Source organism: Rosa chinensis, chromosome 1, assembly GCF_002994745.2.
Source record: "Rosa chinensis cultivar Old Blush chromosome 1, RchiOBHm-V2, whole genome shotgun sequence".
NCBI classification, from domain to species: Eukaryota; Viridiplantae; Streptophyta; class Magnoliopsida; order Rosales; family Rosaceae; genus Rosa; species Rosa chinensis.
In genome coordinates, this window is record NC_037088.1 from 36321979 (window position 1) to 36341385 (window position 19407).

Below are 19407 nucleotides of genomic sequence, written 5' to 3' on the forward strand. Positions count from 1 at the left end.
GCCATCCAAAGTAGACGTTAACTATGTCGATGGAACCTACTCTAAGGGCTAAAATAGTCATTTCAAGACAAACAAAACTTCCACAGATTCGACCCTCTTCACTCTCTCTCTCTCCCCCCTTCTCCTCCTCCTCCTCCTCCTTCTCCTCCTCCTCCTCCTTCTTCTTCAGATAACCCCCATTAATTAACCCTAAAATCCAAGAGTTCGACTAAAGATTCGAAGTGGAGAACCCGATATTGGGGACTTTGTCGATGGCCGACATCAGGACAGCAGCTTCCTCCTACCATCCTCTTCTGGCCAACATCTCTCTCCCTTAATTCGGGGCCGAGTTTCTCTCGATTGACAACTCCAATTTTGAGATTCCATACGTGCTCAATCTCCGGTTGGTTTGCAATCGAGTTAGGGCAATTGGCTTGTTGATGATTGGTTCCACTATTGGCGGTGAAGTTTAGATGATGTTCGGATCTTTAATTGACCAAGAAATTGGGATTTGAAGAGTTTGGTGACTGAGATTGAGATCATGCTTGGGGATAATTAGTTGAAAGATCAGATAGTGTATTGGGTTGTTGTCGGAGGAGCCACTAAATTGCACACTGGGATGAGAAAAATTCAAAAACCCAGAAACAGATTCGGGTCGTGAAACAATATCAAGGTTTGCACCAAAACAAGCATGACCAAAATCCCAATAGAGAACTAAGACTTAAACACAAACCAACATCACAAACCACTCCTCTTTCAAATTCACATCCTTAGAACAGCAAAGCAAAAACCAAATCTCGATCCCGATTCATACAATTGAAGCTCAAATTGATCTCGAAGCATGGCTATTCTGGCCTTATTCCACAGCGTTGAGTCTGGGTTGGAGTCTGAGTCATTGATGAGCACGAGGTCTCTTTGGTGTTTGATGTAGTGATCAACGATTCACGATCTGGAATCAGGTTTGGATTTGGGTCAGGCGCTTCGTCTGATGAATCTGTGTCTTCGCAAGGCAAGCTTTCAAAATTGAAGAGCTATATAGATATCATTTTTGTGATTTGGATTTGAAAGATAATTATCTCTCAACTATTCACATATAGCTCTATATTGATACATTGCATTTGGATTTGAAAGATATTGTTCTCGGCGTAGGTTTTGCACTCGATTTCATCCGCGGTCAATATAAGTTTTTTCATTTTTTAGGCATTATAAGTAAGGGTGGTTCTATTCAGACCTCCTAATTTAGCATTTGGACCTCCTCTAATTTTTGTACAATCTTAAATCCCATTTTACCCTTTCTTTACAAAAAAAAAAAATCTATATCCACTTTCTGTGATTATATCACCTGCACAACCCGCATTTTCACTCTTTTCCCTCCACTACCATCAAGCGAAGAGAGAGAGAGGTATTCCTATTGTCGTGTGATAATATCCTTGAAGTCCTTCATCTTCTGATGAAGATCTTTATTCCTTTGGGTTTCTTCATTTCTTCTGGGCAATAACAATTTGATTGCCACAATACAATGATACATAGTTATCTGGAGAGAAGGTGACTAGATTTCCACCTCTCTTTACTATATCAGTGATTAAAACTAGTGAGAAAGAGAACCAAATTTAACAGATATCTAAATCATAGAAGGCTTTAGCATTGAAGGATATGCATATTGAACATTAAACCTTCGCAATTAAAAATCTTCTTTGTTTCCTTTTTTTTTTTTTTTTGAGCCCGGAGGTGACAGTATTGAGGTGAAAAAGAAAATAAAGGGGTAAAATTGGAAGTTTTGAGGTGAAAAGATAGAAGGAGGTCCAAATACTAAATTAGACGGTATGAATAGAACCACCATATAAGTAATTGGTGAAAAAAAAAAATTCAAAATGTGCTTGAAATGACTATTTTAGCTACTAAAGTAGGTCTCATATTCAGAATTAACGTATACTTTGGACGAAATCTAAGAAATTGGACACGGTTGACTGAAATTGAAAAGTTCAGGGACGATTCTGATTAAATTGAGACCACAGGGACTAACATGAAATTAACCCCAAACCTCAGGGGGGTAAACTGAATTTAATCATTATTTTTATTTTTTTAGAATCTCAAAAATTCTTTTTTGACAATGTGTACTTGATTACATCACCAAAATTTTAACATGCAAATACACTCACTATCATTCATCTTCATAAAAGAGGCATGAATATATATATATATATATATATATATATATATATGATGTAGGTGATAGGAGCATTTTAATGCGACGTTTTAACTGCATTTCCCTACATTTTCTGCTCCATTTCCTTGGAAAAATCCCTGTTTGGGAAAGTTTCCATTCTTTGATTGGGAAAGTTCCTTATTATGGAAAGTTTCCATTCTTTGATTGGGAAAGTTCCTTATTGTAGAAAGTTTCCATTTTTGTAGTTTCCATTTCTCATTTCTGGCAAGTTTCCATTTTCAGTTTAGGAAAGTTTTTATTTTTCATTTCTAGTAAGTTTCTATTTTTCATTTTTAGAAAATTTCTATTTTCAGTATAGTTTCTATTTTCAGGACCTCCGAGCTAAAAAGTGGAAATGAACGCACGAATGGAAAGAGGAGCTTGCGAACGTCAAGACGAGCGAATATGAGACAAAATGGGCCACACAATTGAGCAGAAATGAAGAAACAAGCTTTCCTAGTCCAACCAGGAAATCCTGCGAAATGGAGGAAGGCTTCCCAAGCAAGTTTCCAACGCAACCATGAAAAAGAAATGGAAAAATAATGTGTTTTGACGTTGGAGGATGAGAAAGCTTGAAGTTGAAGCAACAAGGCCCAAGAACTCTATGGATTTTCGGCAAAATGGATCAAGGCCCATCAAAGCCCATGAAATTAGGGTTTGTGACACAAGAAGTAAACCCTAGGGATGTGTTGCCGTGAAAACCAAAGGGAGGAGAGAAAAGTGGAGTGAAAAATCAAGAGAGAATAAAAGATTACGCAAGAGATTTTCTAGGGTGAAGTTTATGGAAAGAAAAAGTGTGGACATCAAGAAAAGCACCAAATGGCGTCCAGATTCATTCCTAGAAACCCTAAGTATATTTTGGCCGAAATTACAAGAAGAAAATCAGAAAATATTCAAGGAATTTCGGCAAGAATATATTAGGGAATCTTCTTGGAGTTTTGTGATTGGTTGGATGACACACTAGGGCTTATTTGGCAATTTCTCATTGGTGGAAGGCATGTGGAATTATTAATTTAATTCCTTGAGAAAATAAACAGAAAATCACGGCTTGGAGGCCAAGCATTGCCGTTCCCTATATATTCAAGCACCCTAGACGTCTCAAGACACACTTTACAATTCAGAAAATTCTCTCTACGCGCGAAAACTCTCTCCATTCTCTAGTTCAACTTTTGGCGTTTTCAAGCAAGGAAGGAAGAAGCAAGACCAAGCCGTGAGAATCTCCACCATTCCACCTTGAAGCCGTGTACTTTGAAGCTTGCTTTCAAGTTTCATTAGTTCATCATTCAAGTTATTCATCCATCTCTCCATTCACGGTGTAATTCAACCTTCTTTCTTGTAATCACTTTTGATTCTCCTTGTTTGATTTCGTTAGAGATTGTTCTAGTTAACATTGATGCTTGAACAAGGTTTATAATCTGAAAATTTATGATTGATTAAGGATTTTTGATTTCTATATTGTGATTCTAAAGTTGCTTATGTGTGATTGTTCGATTGAATTTGCTTTATAGATATCTTTTGTATTTTAATCTTATGTGGTTCGAAACACTTAGGGTTTTGATATGAATGGTGCTAGATTTAAGAACATGAAATCAACTTTTTGTTTTGTGTAACTTAAATCAAAAGTAGTAAAGGTTTTGGACAAAAATCGAATTCAATTGAAAAGGATTGCAATTAGGTGAACTTATTCATACTAAGTTGTACACTTGAGTTGATAGCCTTTCTATGTGTTTATTACGTTGAATATGTATGATTGACTAGCTTTCTAGGGCTTGATTACATGTTTGATAGGATTAATCTTTGTGCTTTCACTTAGGTTAATTAGCATTGAAAGTAAAATATGGGAAATCGTTTGCTTTCTAACGTTTCACATGATCAACTCCTCTCACATGACTTAGAAGAACAATGTAGGGTTAATTCGAATTTAATCATGAACTTGGTTTTAATCTTTGTTTCTTACATTTCATTCTTGTATTTGTGTTTTTGTTTATACTTAGTTTTAATTCTTTTAATTTTCGAAAAAAACCAAAAACCAAAAACCCCCCTAATTTCGTGAATAGTGTTTATATGTGTAAATATTATACTTTGTTTTTATTTTAATTGTTTATATTGTCTTTCATTGATAGGTGTACCCTCAATTCCCGGAATAGAACGATCCCTACTTGCTTATACTACTAATGATATTTCTAGGGTTAAATTATATGCTTGCTTTGAGCATATCAGTAGGATATATATATATATATATATATATATATGTGTGTGTGTGTGTGTGTGTGTGTGTGTGTGTGTGTGTGATGTAGGATGAGAGTGGGTCTGGTTTGGCCGGAAAACTAGAAAAATAAAGAAGCGGCGCAGAATCAAGAAGAGTGATTGAAAAATAGGTAACTTATGCATAATGAGGTAACTAGCCGCTGCAATATTCAATAAGATTTGGTTTTGGACTTTTCGGGTTACTCGTGTAATAAGTCATGTCTTAATTGTGAATCAGATTGAGATCAACTTTTGGTCAGAATGTACGTTTCAGACGCATGATACCTTTCCAGAATATGAACGACGAGATCTTCAAGACTCACTTTAGTTAGCCCTATCAGACTTAAGCCAAAATGTATCATCTTAATTATCCAATTCATGATTTAATCTTTTTTAGGCTAGTCTTACATTTGTTATAGGATTCTTTTTATTTTTGGGTTCTTAGTTTCCTTTTAAATTTGGATTCTTTTTATTTTTGGGTTCTTAGTTTCCTTTTAAATTTGGATTCTTTAGGATTTCTTGTTATATTATGATTTTAGGTCTTGGATGCCTATATAAGCGCACCATCATGCTATGTATGAAGATCAGTTTATCATATCAAATTTAATTAAATGAGAGATTTTTCTCAAGTTCTCTAGTGGACTCTAGATTTATCTTTTGGGTGGTTTTATTCATACCGCCTAATTTAGTGTTTGGACCTCCTTCTATCTTTTCACCTCAAAACTTCCAATTTTACCCCTTTATTTTCTTTTTCACCTCAATACTATAACCTCCGGGCTCAAACAAAAAAAGAAAGGAAACAAAAAACAAAGAAGATTTTTAATTGCAAAGGTTTAATGTTCAATATGCATATCCTTCAATGCCTTATATGATTTAGATATCTGTTAAACTTGGTTCTCTTTCTTACTACTTTTAATCACTTATATAGTAAAGAGAGGTGGAAATCTAGTCACCTTCTCTCCAGATAACTATGTATCATTGTATTGTGGCAATCTAATTGTTATTGCCCAGAAGAAATGAAGAAACCCAGAGGAATAAAGATCTTCATCAGAAGATGAAGGACTTCAAGGATATTATCACACGACAATAGGAATACCTCTCTCTCTCTTCGCTTGATGGTAGTGGAGGGAAAAGAGTGAAAATGCGGGTTGTGCAGGTGATATAATCACAGAAAGTGGATATAGATTTTTTTTTTTTCTTAAAGAAAGGGTAAAATGGGATTTAAGATTGTACAAAAATTAGAGGAGGTCCAAATGCTAAATTAGGAGGTCTGAATAGAACCACCCTTATCTTTTTAGGGTTTATTGCTAGTAAACCTAGGTTTATTGCTAAAACAGATAAATGATAATCATCTTTGCAAATTAATTTAAAGAAAAGATAACCGACTTTCGTTTCAAAAAAAAAAAAGATAACCGATTTTAACTTCTTTTTTTTTTTTTTGAGAGAAAATGACAACTACATTAATAATAAGAAAGATTACAAACGATAGATGTAGAAACTACATCATAAATGAAAAATGCGAAAATAAAACTTCGGAAATAAGACCTAACAAGACTATGACTGGATGCGAAAACGCATCTGAAGACGCACCGGTTGATGGTATGACCGACCATAAAAGGGAAATCTTCCATCAAAGTAACCGGTGATATGTCCTACCAAGCATATTCTTTGTAGATCATACGCTGAAAAGATAACAATCTTCCACCTATGTTAACTTTGAGAGTACTGCAGATGTATGAAGGAAACGGATTCCAACACATCTAAAATACAAAGTAAATCGAGATAAGACTTAAAAGTAGGCCTCGTCAACGGGCCGGGCCGGGCATTCATAGCGGGCTTGGGCCGGGCCTTATTATATTTTTAAATAATGGCGGGCCGGGTTTTATTGTAAATCGAAGGATCCAAGCCCGTCCATATAAAGCGGGCCTTGTGGGCTTTTTCGGGATGGGCCTTGTGGGTTTTATTTATAATAAATATTTAAAGACACTAATTTTTTTATAAATCTATATTTATATATCATACATTCCAAAGAGCAACCTCTATCAATTCAAAGAAAATGGGAAAACCGACCGTTGGATGTGATTATTACAATAAATTATACATGTGGTTAAAAATTTAGTCAATTTCACCATAGTTTGGAACCCAATCGGATTGGTCAACCGTAGTCATTTGTCTGTTTTCTTGGTTGACCGATAGCATAACGACCGCGAAACATGCTTATTTTTTTACATCACGTTTGTAAATATTCATTGATGGATGTGCGTGGACATAAGATAAAAATTTCAATTTTAATTACAAATGCATTGGTCTATACCAATTTGCCTCCTAAAGTTGTATAACTTATACATTGCATTTAAATTGTTGAGGTTCATTCTAAAACAAACATGAAGTGGAAAATAAATTTGGAGAAACCAACCCCTCGATGGAGAGATTGTAATGTTTTATGGTTGTTGTAAAAATTTCAGCAAATTTGGTTCTCGTTTCGAATTCGATCAATTAGGTCAAACTTAGTTACTCTTATAAACTTATATTTATATATCATATACTCTAAAGAGAAACCTCTATCAATTCAAAAAAAAATGAAAAAATCAACCGTTGGATATGATTATTACAACAAATTATGAGTGTGGTAAAAAATTTAGCCAATTTCACCATATTTTGGAATCCGATCGAATTGGTCAACCTTCGTCACTTGTATGTTTTCTTAGTTGACCGATGACACAACGACCTCGAAACGTTCTTATTTTTTCACATCACGTCTGTAAATATTCCATAGATGGATGTGCGTGAACATAAAATAAAAACTTCAATTTTAATTACAAAGACATTGGCCTATACCAATTTGCCTCCTAAAGTTGTATAACTTATACATTGCATTTAAATTGTTGCGGTTCATTCTAAAGCAAACCAACCGCTCGATGGAGAGATTGTAATGTTTTATGATGGTTGTAAAAATTTCAGCCAATTTAGTTCTCGTTTCAAATTCGATCAACTAAGTCAAACTTATTTACTCTTATAAACCTATATTTATATATCATACACTCCAAAGGGTAACCACTATCAATTCAAATAAAATGGAAAAACCGACCGTTGGATGAGATTATTATAATAAATTATAAGTGTGGTAAAAAATTTAGCTAATTTCACCATATTTTCGAATCCGATCGAATCGGTCAACCGTAGTCACGACATGTAAAATATATATGCACATATTCTATATAGAAGTATGAGAACGTCCAATTTCACCATAAGCCAAATTACAACAAATTCTCACTCACACAAAGACACACACACACACATATAATGATGATGTGGCACACTGAATATTTTCAAATATATGTGCTGGGCCTTCTAAATTCCAGTCAAAGCTGAACTGACTTCACTTAAATTGCCATAACTCCTTCTAGAAAAGTCGGAATGGCAAACCGTAAAATTTTTCAAAAACTAGACACATGGGGCTTTTCGTGCATATAGGGTACAACTCCTAATTCTATCTGAGAAGCTCCCAGTAATTCAGCGAAATTCGGTTCTAGACATGAACTTCTAAAAGATGTTGCAGATTCCCATCGAAGCAAAACTGCCTTCACTTAAATTGCCATAACTCCTTCTAGAAAAGTCGGAATCGCAAACCGTAAAATTTCTCAGAAACTAGAAACATGGGGCTTTCCGTGCATATAGGGTACATCTCTTACTTCCATCCGAGCAGTTCTTAGTAATTCAGCGAAGTTAGGTGTTCTGCACAACAGTTTCTGTGTTGCAGATTCTCGTTCAAGCTGAACTTCCTTCACTTAAATTGCCATAACTCCTTCTAGAAAAGTCGGAATTGCAAACCTTAAAATTTCTCATAAACTAGACACAGCAGGCAGTTTGCATATTTTTTCATGTTGAAATTTCTGGAACTCAATTTCATGATCTATCAAGAGCTCAGAATAAGGAGTTCTTGGTGTATTATCAGAATAAGGAGTTCTTGGTGTATTATTCTATATATATATATATATATTTTTTTTTTTCACTATTTAGGCTAAATCTTATTTTACTACCACGTAACAGTACCTGTTCTTCCATGCATTTACAGTCGTTGATCTTTTCATAAGTACGATGCACCTGGCAGGAGTACGCTCTTGCGAGAAATGACCTACAAAATGAATTCACGGTCTGCCTAGTTGAAGTTGGTGGGTTGGATTAGATTAGGTTTCTTGGAGAGAGAAGCATTGTTGAAAAGCTACTCTGATTCTAACTGATGTAGTTTTGTTCTTCGAAGTTCGAAATGCTGGATCTTACTCGATGTAACAATATGGAGTTACTTGACATGTTTTGCAAGGTAAATCTATTAGCGTGCAGTATTCAATTCAAACAATAGGCCTTTATGTGGTGCTAATACCACTGTCGCAGCATGGAGTCGCACAAACACACACACACAAAACCAAGTCTTTGCATCTACTTTCTACAATACCTGAAAGTGGCAAAGCACAACAACAGCACATCTCTGAGCCAATCTGAAGCACAGAGACCTCTATTACACTGCTGAGTGTCTCTTTCATTACCAGTGATGCAACAAACCAGAATTTCCTAGTTTTCAGTAGCACATTGTCATGACATTGTGAGTGAGCGGAGACAACATGCTATAGAAATGGTGGAACCTGAATCGACATTAGGTCCGAACACAAAAATAGCATCATCTATGATATCACTCTTTAACATCTAGATTTTACAATTATAACGACCATGAATCCGGAACCTTGCAGAGACTAGAAAAACTACCACAATTTCAATGACATAATTTACTACTCCAACTGATACAAGTAAAAAGAGTATGCTAAAATGTAAAGTTGGTATCAAACAAAGCTAATTACAGCATCTGTATCTTTATCCTAGAAAAGAAAAGAAATATTCTGTGTATTTCTATCAGATACATAAGAATTGGGACTCACGCAATGTGCGATTCACTAACATCAGCCACTGCTCTTCTTGCCTTGGCATCATCAAGGTAGTTTTGATAAATATAAGAAGCAGAACCCCATATAGCCATTAGCATAGCAATTACCTTCACACCATTCATCTTGTCATGGAAAACTATCACAGCAGCTATAGGAGTAACAGCCAAAGAGAGAGTACTAATTACGTTCGAGAATAGGGAAGACACCACGAAAATTAAACCCACCACACCAACAGAACAAACTTGCCAAGAAACAGCTGTCCACACCAAAGTCATCACATACGAAACTCTTCCCTTACCAAAACTTTCCATTTCTCCATGTAAAGTCTTCCAATCCCCACTTGCAAAAAGACCCACAACTGAAGCACAAGTCGCAACAAGTGCTGTAAAAATTTGCATTTGCAAAACCACAGAGAAAGTTTCCTTTTTCAGAACCTTCTGGAAAGTAAGCTGCATAAGGGAAAGTAGCAGGGAGTAGATTGCAGAAGCAGCAAGGGTACAGATAAAGCCAATGATATGTTTCTGCGTTGATACCCCTGCAGGTCCATCCGAGTCATCATTCACACCAATAAGAGCCACAGACAATGTCAGGATAATCACTGAATTGAAAATCAATGCACTGAACTTCTGAGAATTGATGAAGTATGAGAAGACTGCATTGAAAGCTAATTGAGTTGAAGAAATGATGGAGTATGTAGAGGCAGATAGGTACAAGAGTCCAGTAGAATACAACATGTTGTCACCAGCAATGATCAGTCCAAGAACGAAGTAAATCAAGGCAAGAACTAGAAGGGAAGGTGAAGTTGAAGAAGTTGATTGATCTTCTTTCTGCGAAGGAAGAAAATAAAGTGGGATAACAAGAACTGGAAAAGCTGCGGTTTGCACAAGAGTAGCCATCCACGTACTATTACCACCCTGGTCATAATAAAATCTTCCGAGTAACACAGCACCAGCCTGCCCCACAATGAGGAAGAATATGTTGATTGCCACCAAAAACCACCATTGCCAGCGGCCAAGTTTGATCAATAGTGTTGGGTCCATCACAGTTTCATTTTTGAATGGGATGGATTCTTGGCTATCTGTATTCACAAAGGAAACAAATTAGTTTCCCTATGGGTTCGTCAAATGATCGAAAACAAAATATCAGCTAAGCATTTGAAGTTATGGAGAATCATGAAACATGTAAAAGACACAACATATACAGAGTTCTGCCTCTACAGTTCAAAGTTTGCTGCAGACCTGGTACAATGCTACACCATGCAATTGAAAAAGAATACACCCAAATATTCAGTCAGAGGTGTATATTAAGAATCCCTTAATGATTTTTGCAAGAATACCACTTCAACACTATTGTTGTTTAACAGTTGTCCAATATCTTTTTCTTGCAGTTGCAAAGCAAAGGCAAGCTTCTTTTGAGTCGGCCAAAACTAATCACAAGCAGCAACATTTTGATGTGGTCATAACTTTTGTTCTGTTGCAAAAGTATACCAGAAAAATAAAGACAAAAAGAAATTCATGCAAGGAGCCTTTGATGCCTGGTCTACACAAGTATTCTTGAAAATTTCACTTTGAATCTTTCGATTTCAATCTGTCTCCTGCAGGTGCAAAGTTGCTTTGGTACATACACACCTCTTTTTCATATTAAAAGACCAAAGCGGCCAAGCAGTAAATCTCAATTCAAACAATCACAAAAGATTCAGAGGCCACACATCAATTAAACCAACATCATCCCTACTGAACACAGCAAAAGTGAATCAGAAACTAGGATGTGGAAAACTGCGCCACAAATTCATGCCTCAATCTTCAACCTTAAACTGTTCAATTGAAATCCACCAGAAACTAGTTAACTATCATACAAAACTTCACACTACAGAGACACATATATGAAGATTCAAACTTTCAAACTCAAGTCAGCGATTGATTGCAACAGCCCAAAAATTCAAAGATTTGCGTATATACCTTTTCTTCCTATGCAAACAAGTTCTCAGCAACCAAACATTACTCTCACAAAAACCCAGTAACACATCAATCAAAACAAACAAAACCCATATCTAGTTTTCTCACACAAACCATTAAAAACCAAAAACTAAAACCAGACAGAGAAAGAGACCTGGCGGTAGTGGTGGCATTTTGGTTCAACTCTGGCGTGACTGAAGAACAGGAAGAGTCACAAAGGGCGTATAGGTAGCGCAGTAATCGCTGACCAAATATTAATAGGAACAAGACTCCAAATATTACTGTTAACGCAAATTCCCCCAACAAAATTTTTCTCACTTCTTTTCAGTTTTGTTTTTTTACTTTCTGAAGAATTCAGAATCTACAGAATCAGAGTAAAAATAGTACGTACCTATGAGCGAGTAGGATCTGTCCGCGTGGAGGTCCATCAGAAATGTTCGGGGGAACAGAAAACTAGAAACTCCGGAGAAAAGTGAGGAGCGAGGACCCAAGAGATTTGATGTACTTGGACATTACTTCCAAAAAGGAATGAGACTCTGTTAAATAAGGGCATTGTTGGCATTTCGGGCTTGGGGCTGCCGCTCTGTTCCTAATGATTGGTGGGGAGATCGGCCACTAATATGGTAAGGACTTAGGGAGGAGATCGGCCACTTTCTGGGGTACGAGTGTTTAATTGAAACTGGATTTCTTAAACTCTAAACATTTATTATCTCGTCTGGCTTTCTAAGTTATTTTTTATCGGGGCTATTCTAAACTTGAAAATTATAAATTATTTGTTATCGGGGTATTCTAAACTTGAAAATTATAAATTTTCATAGAAAAAAGATGAATATGTATTGATTGCACGAATTTCTTACTTTAATTTTCACAGAAATAGGTGTTATTTCTAATTCATTTGCATAACTCCCTTTTGATTTCTTTATTTATTTCCAAAATGAGGTCTCTGTTTTCAGTTTAGTCTTTTAAACTGAACCATGTAGGTAGATGAAACCAATCGTAAAAATTAATAAGAACCAATCGTCTCAAATATTCAAGTAGTAATGAATCATCTAGGTCGATGAACCAAATCCCTTTACTTCTTCTGGTACAATAATCCCTTCATTTACTACTACTGCCAAAGTGGACATTTGTGTATTGTCATATCCCAATCGAATATTAAAGACAGAAAATTAGAACTCAAATTGCTGGAATAGGGATAACTAGCGTTTATCAGACACTGGGGGCATAAATTACAACCATATAAAGATGTTTCTTCTATCACTTTTAACTTGAGGTCTGGAAGTCTCTGGTATTCTAAATAGTGCATATATCGTAAAACAATCAACCAAACACAAAACTCATCCAAAGCTACAAAAAGGCGCAACTCAGAACTGGGATGATAACTAAGCTTTACAAAGAGCTGGATCACCGAAGCATATAAGAATGGGGGGAAAAAGTTGAGTTTGAAATCCATGTGATTCAAGGATCAACATGCACAGCCTCCTGACTGTCCCTGTGACTGTGATGCATTTGGATTGGAGGACTTGAGGTTTACATCAACCATATCCTCTTGCTTTGTAGAAGAAAGTGTCTCCATTCCAGGTAGGGCTGCCGCAATCTTCCGAAAGAGAGCCTGGATTGAGATAAAATAAAGTTAAAAGCGAAAGATTACCTAACAAGCTAACAATTCAGCTGGGCCACAATCTTTTTTTCCTTCATGAAATGAAGATGCAGTGTTTCATTTACTTAGATCTGAGCCTACTCAAAACCTAGTTTATGCTTTGCAACCACTGATAGAAAATTCCCAAACAGTCATGGATTAAACTGATTAGAAGGATAGTCTTCTCGTCAATAGTATTCTAGACACCCAAATAGCGACGAACGAGAACACATCTGGATAATAACCTCATTACTAAGAAACCAGTTCCCTTTGCCAAAAGTAGTATTGTGATTGGCTGCAGGCCCCACCCAACACAATCACATGCATTAAGGCCTTACATTACCATGATGTTAGCAACTACAGATAAAGTAGCTTACCTTGATATTGAAGCCAGCCTTGGCACTGGTTTCAATGAACATAACATTTAGGTCGCGAGCTTTGGCTTCTCCTTCCTCTATCGAAACTTGCCTGTCATTTATCAACAACATGCCCCAAATATGAGAATCAGAAGTGGCAAGATAAATCAGATGCAAAATCAGCTTGATCAAACTCATATTGTTTTTTATGATAGGTGAGGCAAGCATATGCATTTAATACAATGGCAACGTTACAATAGACAGAGCATTTGCCTATAGTTTCTTTGACTGACAAAGCTTATACTATATGACCCAAAAAAAAAAAAGACCAAGTTTATACATCTGTATTGGTATTATAAGAAAAGTATTCAATTCTCCCAAATCTACTGAAATTGCATCAAAACTCAAGAGTTCTGTTTAGAAGGCTTGTCTTTTAAGCCATTCAAAAACTATTTAAAAAATTGAAGCGCTTCTTTCAGGAAAAAGAGCATAAATTAGACGTCCATAACCCTTCGATACCTTTCATAACCTATATTTTCCTTGAACACATCTCATTCTCATAATATTAACCAATAGGTCACTGTTGATGGTGCGAACACTAGTCATCGTAGATATAAGAAAATACTAGTCATCATATTATATAACAAGTCACTAATCTAAACAGGAGTATGAATCATGCTCCAAAGCACTTCCACTTACATTCAAACAACTTAATGAATCAACATTTGACAATCGGAAGAATTTTACCAAGCTAGCAACTGAAAAGTGAAAGTGCAGTAGAAAACCAGAAATCAACTCTCCTAACTTAGTGTAAAGGACACCGCAAATCATTACCTTTTATCTACAAGATCTGTTTTGTTTCCAACAAGTACAATGATAACATCACTTCCCCGCTCAGTGCGAACCTCTTCAATCCATTTGGAAGTGTTTAGGAATGATTGCCTGCCTGTACCATAAGAACAAACCAGAAATAATTGGTGAATTTCATCAACCATTGAATATAAATCACATAAACTTCAAGATCATCCAGTTTCAACAAAATATGTTGAAACCAAAACAAGTTCCTCATGAGTTGGGACTCTTAACAAGAACTCCAAATGACATTGAGGAGCAAATGAGACTTGGAAAACAACTTTTAGGCTTCAATGAATTAGAAACAGAGAGAGATCGTACTTGCAACATCATATACAATGACAGCCACAGAGGAATCCCGGATATAACTTGGAATCAGACTCCTGAATCTTTCCTGCCCAGCAGTATCCCTGTTTCAAATTTAAAGATTTTCAAACAAGATATAGAAAATGCCAATCTTGTCACATGGATGACTCAAGTAAGAACTAAGAAGCCAAGCTAATCACCAAGAAACTTCACAACAATGACATCCAAGCAACAACAAAATAAAGTCATGTAATTGATGCAGCATCAATGACAAGCTGTGATAAGAATATCGCTTCCAGAGAAAGAAGCCGAAGTCAGATCCTTGAAAGAAGACAGAAATCATATTCATCAAAGTATTATTGAAAAGCATAAAAATACATATTTCCTTTACTGAAATTAGTATTTTGTTATTATCTGATTTTTTTCTATTGAAAGTATAAGGGAAAACAATAACTTTCTTTGTGGGCGTAGTTGTGACCCTTGCACCCCACAAGATTTTCTTGGACTAAGATTACTTATTAGCTCTCCAAATTTATCTTTCGTCATTTTCACTATTTTTCAAAAAGAGTCTCTTAACAGTTCTAGCAGAAAGAACCCAAAATCCATATTTCTCCTTCATTCTACTCGGTGAAACTTAATATATGATGTAGGTTGGTTTATCAAAGGCAAGCCTTAACCCTATACAATTCACTCCCCACTAATCATATCCACCTTTTGCAACTTCAAGTTTTTGAAAGGGTTTATAACAATCCTAAACCCCACCACAATAGCAATTGTAGGACGGTTCTGAACCTGTCTAAACGACTGTCTCAGCCTTAAAAGAATAGGTTTACTATCAGGTTCTAGCAGACCTATGACGCCTATCCAATCCTGAAAGTTTTGCTATCAAGAACAGAAGAGAAAAAGAAAAAAAGGGGTGAAGAAAAGTAAAAGAAAGTAAAATTCTCAAGTAAAGAAAACAGGACCAACCAGACGATAAAGGTCGCCCCTGACAAGATAATGGCAATATGCTTATTATTACAATAATGTATGCCACTGACACTAGATACGACACAAATATCCCTTCAGTTTTTCCATCCAAGCAACAAAAAGTACCAAAAATCTAAGTCACTATTAAAAGCAGCCTTCGCTAGAATAAACTGCAAGAGGAAAACAGAGGAAATACTCCATCCAAACTTGAAAATACCTATCAATCAAAACCTTAATTTCACCGTGGAAAGAAACTATTTATATTAGGAAACAGTGCACACTTTAAATCAAATGATGAGAAAAGAAACGGCTCGTACTTCATGTGCTTAAAATGTAGCTTTCATTTATGAGAGTACTAGACTACTAGTGACTTCCAAAGGACAATATTTTGTATACAAGCAACCTAAACCCAGTCAGTAAATCCTCCCAAATTAATATCACATCATAGAATGACAATGCCAGAGGAAGCTTAGGTAAACAAGAACTACTTTTTATATGATGAAAAGTGAGTAATATGCCATCAACTGTACATAAAATTTATAAATACATACGGTAACTAGTAATTACACACAGAAAAGTATAAAGACTGACCAGAGCTGCAACCGAACAGTTCGATCTTCAAGGTACATTGTCTTTGACAGAAAATCAATGCCGATGGTAGCCTGATTGTCACAGAAAAAACATATAATTACATAAAAGAAAACTTGAACTATTAACTTCAAAGCATAGGCTAAATGTTGGTGATAGACATATGTAGAGTGGCAGCAAGATAAACAAAATGAATGGTCGTTTAGACATGTATATGTATGTTTCACATAAGGACTTTCAGATCCAGATAACTGGCAGGCTTTGAATGCATGTCTTCGACCTTGTTAGAGAATAAGCGCTTAAATACATAAAACCTAGGTCCTTATCGGATCACTTCTGCAGAAGGACGTGTAATTCAGTTGTATATACTTACTCTACCGAGGTCTATAAATAACAAGTTCCTTTCCACAAAGTTTTCATAACTCCCATTTTCCTATTCAACTTGAACATACAAGTGAGAGAGCCCTACACTATTTCACAGCAATTCAATTCCAAAACAGTACCAAACTGTGGTTGTTGCAAAAGCTTGTATCATCATCATTCATGGAAAAGATTTCAACTTTACTAAAGCGTTAGGCGGACTCAGAAATCAGCAAAACTGAGGAGCTGGAAGATCACAGAAACAGGATTACCTGATAGGTGTTGTCGAACTTATCGTACATAAAGCGAGTGATGATGCTGGTTTTGCCGACGGACTGGTCGCCCAGGAAGACGAGCTTGTACTTGGCTAGAGCGGAGACGGGAGCCATGGGATCTACGTGGATCGGGGTTGGATTTTCAAGGTCGAGATCTCGCCGGAGATAATCTGGACAGATCGAGATCTCGGAGCCTCGTTGGAAATTTCTTCTTTGTCTCGATTTCGGTTTGGGTGCGTATTTATATATATGACGAGATGATCTCTTGTTTGGCGGAGACGGAGAGGGAGAGAAACTCTTTTTTGCGCGTGAAATTGGTTTGAAGAGCACTTTGCACCAATCCGAGTGTTGTTAAGGTCCATATGGTTTTTACTATTTACTCTCTCGGTTTTCAACTTGGAGTTGTGTTCTAAATGAATTTTGATTTATTGGCCAAAAGAGATAATGAGGATCAAATTTATAATCTCGAAGACTAATGTCACTAGAGCAAATGATTATGGGCAAGTACAAACGATGTTAGTCATCTCATACGCATTGCAATAGACAACTCAATTCTTAAGCATTGTGACCGACGAGTACCGCTTACCATGGATAACCATAACCTACCACTTTTGCTACAACTATCAACTTTATTCTATCCATTACTGATGCCCTGATATTGAGACATCCTCTCAAATCCTCATCAAACCACCCCTTATTTCAGCCACCATGATTTAAGGCGATCATCGACAACCCAACACCCAGGACCAACATTCATTGACCCAAATCCACTTGAACCTATCTTGATCGCCGTGTAGAACCACACATACCCTTGACCCAACCATCACAAAGCATAACGAAACTTGACAGTCATACTTAAGAATGGGTTTGGCTTCTATTCTAGCAGTACAACGTGTTGATGAGCATGATAAATACCTTAGTTGACCATTATGTGTTGGTAAGTCCAAGACGGCCAAGTTTGTTTATATCAAAGAAAAGTTGTTGAAGAAACTAATTAACTGGAAGTCCAAGATTCTAAGTTGTGCTGGCAAGGAAATCCTTATAAGGTAGTGGCTCAGACAATGGTCCTCTATGCCATGAATTGCTACCTTCTTCCCAAAAGTCTATGTGATGACATTCACCAACTCTGTGCTTCATTCTTTTGGGGAGACACGGATGAGAAAAAGAAAATCTATTAGAGGAGTTAGAAAAAACTTTTCTTAACCAAAAATGAGGGAGGTATGGGTTTCAAAAACATTTATGCTTATAACATAGCTATGCTTGCTAAACAAGGATGGAGAATCATTTCCAATCCTCAATCTTTGATTGCTAGGTTGTACAAGGCCAGGTACTTCCCAAATTGTTCTTTTTGGGAAGCAGAAATAGGAGACTCACCTTCGTTCTCTTGGATAAGTATCCTGAAAGGTAGGCCGGTACTTAAAAGCTGGGGTTCAATGGAAAATTGGTGATGGAAAAATCAGTTGATATATGGCTTTCGGTTCAAGGGCATATTCTGGTCACTAGACCTCCCAACATAACCTTGTGCAAAGTTGCATAACTTGTTGATGAGGCCACTAGGCAGTGGATACCAACTGTCGTATATGGTCTGTTCTCTCAAGATGTTGCAGGACAAGTGTTGTGTATTCCTCTTAGTTGAAACCCGGCCATCTCTAAACAGACTCAATTGGAGTCCAGAGAGGAAGGGATACTACTCAGTTAAATTGGCCTGTTGGATTGCTAGAATGGATGTGTTACAACATGTACTTGTATCAACATCTAATGGTGATCCATAAAAGGAGTTATGGAAGTGCCTCTAGAAAGCCAAAGTTCTAGGTAAAAGTCAGCATATGTGCATGGCGTACTTGCAATAATCTTCTACCTACTCATGATCTACTTCTCATCAAGGGATATGAGCTTTGAATTGCCTGCTCTATAACCATCAAGTTGAAGATGCAGTTCACCTTTTCTATAACTGTTCAACATCTTCTGAAATTATAAATGTTGCACCTTTTAACTTGCAAAACAGTCTTCTTCCTTCACTCAACTTTAAGGAGTGGATGCTAGAACTTGCACTCACTTTGGAGCCTGATGTTTTTGCTAAAGTTAATGATAATTTGGGCATTATGGTAGAATAGAAACAACTTCTTGTGGGATGGAACTAGACAATCAGTTTAAGAAATTAGTCTAAGCAGTTTTGTGTGGTCAGAAGATTTTCAGAAAGCATGAACCACCAACAATACACGCACCACTACACAGCAAAGGCGTACTTAGAGGCCGGCTGCAAATGGAGCTCTCAAACTAAATGTAGACGTTGCTTTTCTACCTTAGCAAAAACGGGGAGGCATTGGTGGTGTACTCTGAACTGCTACAGTCTAGTTTATGGTCGCCTTTGTTGGTCCAATTGAGCATACAGTTTCTCCTAAACAATGTGAACTGTTGGCAATCAGAGCAGGTTTAGACCTCTTGAATTCACTAAGAGTGCAACATGTTGTCGTTGAAAGTGACTATACTGAAGCTATTGCAAAAGCTTCATGTCATGATCATGCCCTCCTTTCCAATGGTGGGCTCATAGACGATATCAAATGTGCTACAACAAAAATCTCATCAGTACAACTATGCCATGCACCTTGGTCTTGTAACATGGTTGCCCTTAGACTTGCAGTAATTGGTTTTGAAGCACAACATAGCATGGTTTGGCTAGATTATGTGCCATAATGTATTCTTGATGTAATCAACTCTGATTGTAGACACCCCAATTG

General features: G+C 36.6%; 2 protein-coding genes across 4 annotated transcripts; both read right to left on the bottom strand.

Moving 5' to 3' along the window:
- Positions 1 to 9092: 9092 nt before the first annotated feature.
- LOC112196146 (probable purine permease 11) lies at positions 9093 to 11901 on the bottom strand. Of its 3 annotated transcripts, none has more exons than XM_024336454.2 (2): positions 11716 to 11901; positions 9093 to 10447 (listed from the first exon to the last, which is right to left on the bottom strand). In XM_024336454.2, the coding sequence occupies exons 1-2, from the start codon at positions 11750 to 11752 to the stop codon at positions 9360 to 9362; spliced, it is 1125 nt and encodes a 374-aa protein (XP_024192222.1). In that variant the 5' UTR covers positions 11753 to 11901; the 3' UTR covers positions 9093 to 9359. The 3 variants fall into 3 exon arrangements, with proteins under 3 accessions (XP_024192222.1, XP_024192228.1, XP_024192234.1); XM_024336460.2 differs by lacking the exon at positions 11716 to 11901 and adding an exon at positions 11479 to 11632; XM_024336466.2 differs by lacking the exon at positions 11716 to 11901 and adding an exon at positions 11328 to 11466.
- A 578-nt stretch (positions 11902 to 12479) lies between these two features.
- On the bottom strand, positions 12480 to 16990 carry LOC112196170 (ras-related protein RABH1b). The gene is made up of 6 exons (XM_024336476.2): positions 16667 to 16990; positions 16038 to 16108; positions 14493 to 14581; positions 14154 to 14265; positions 13341 to 13431; positions 12480 to 12936 (listed from the first exon to the last, which is right to left on the bottom strand). Exons 1-6 carry the CDS (start codon positions 16781 to 16783, stop codon positions 12790 to 12792), a joined length of 627 nt encoding a protein of 208 aa, XP_024192244.1. The 5' UTR covers positions 16784 to 16990; the 3' UTR covers positions 12480 to 12789.
- Positions 16991 to 19407: the final 2417 nt, after the last annotated feature.

Bases quoted from the DNA above. Each gene is read 5' to 3' on its own strand.
- LOC112196146 (XM_024336454.2), bottom strand. From the start codon at position 11,752: ATGGACCTCCACGCGGACAGATCCTACTCGCTCATAG. The intron at 10,448-11,715 runs GTACGTACTATT...TTGTGAATACAG, and splicing joins CAGATCCTACTCGCTCATAG to ATAGCCAAGAATCCATCCCA.
- LOC112196170 (XM_024336476.2), bottom strand. From the start codon at position 16,783: ATGGCTCCCGTCTCCGCTCTAGCCAAGTACAAGCTCGTCTTCCTGGGC. The intron at 14,582-16,037 runs GTCAGTCTTTAT...AATTTGAAACAG, and splicing joins ACTGTTCGGTTGCAGCTCTG to GGATACTGCTGGGCAGGAAA. The intron at 14,266-14,492 runs GTACGATCTCTC...CTTATGGTACAG, and splicing joins CATTGTATATGATGTTGCAA to GCAGGCAATCATTCCTAAAC.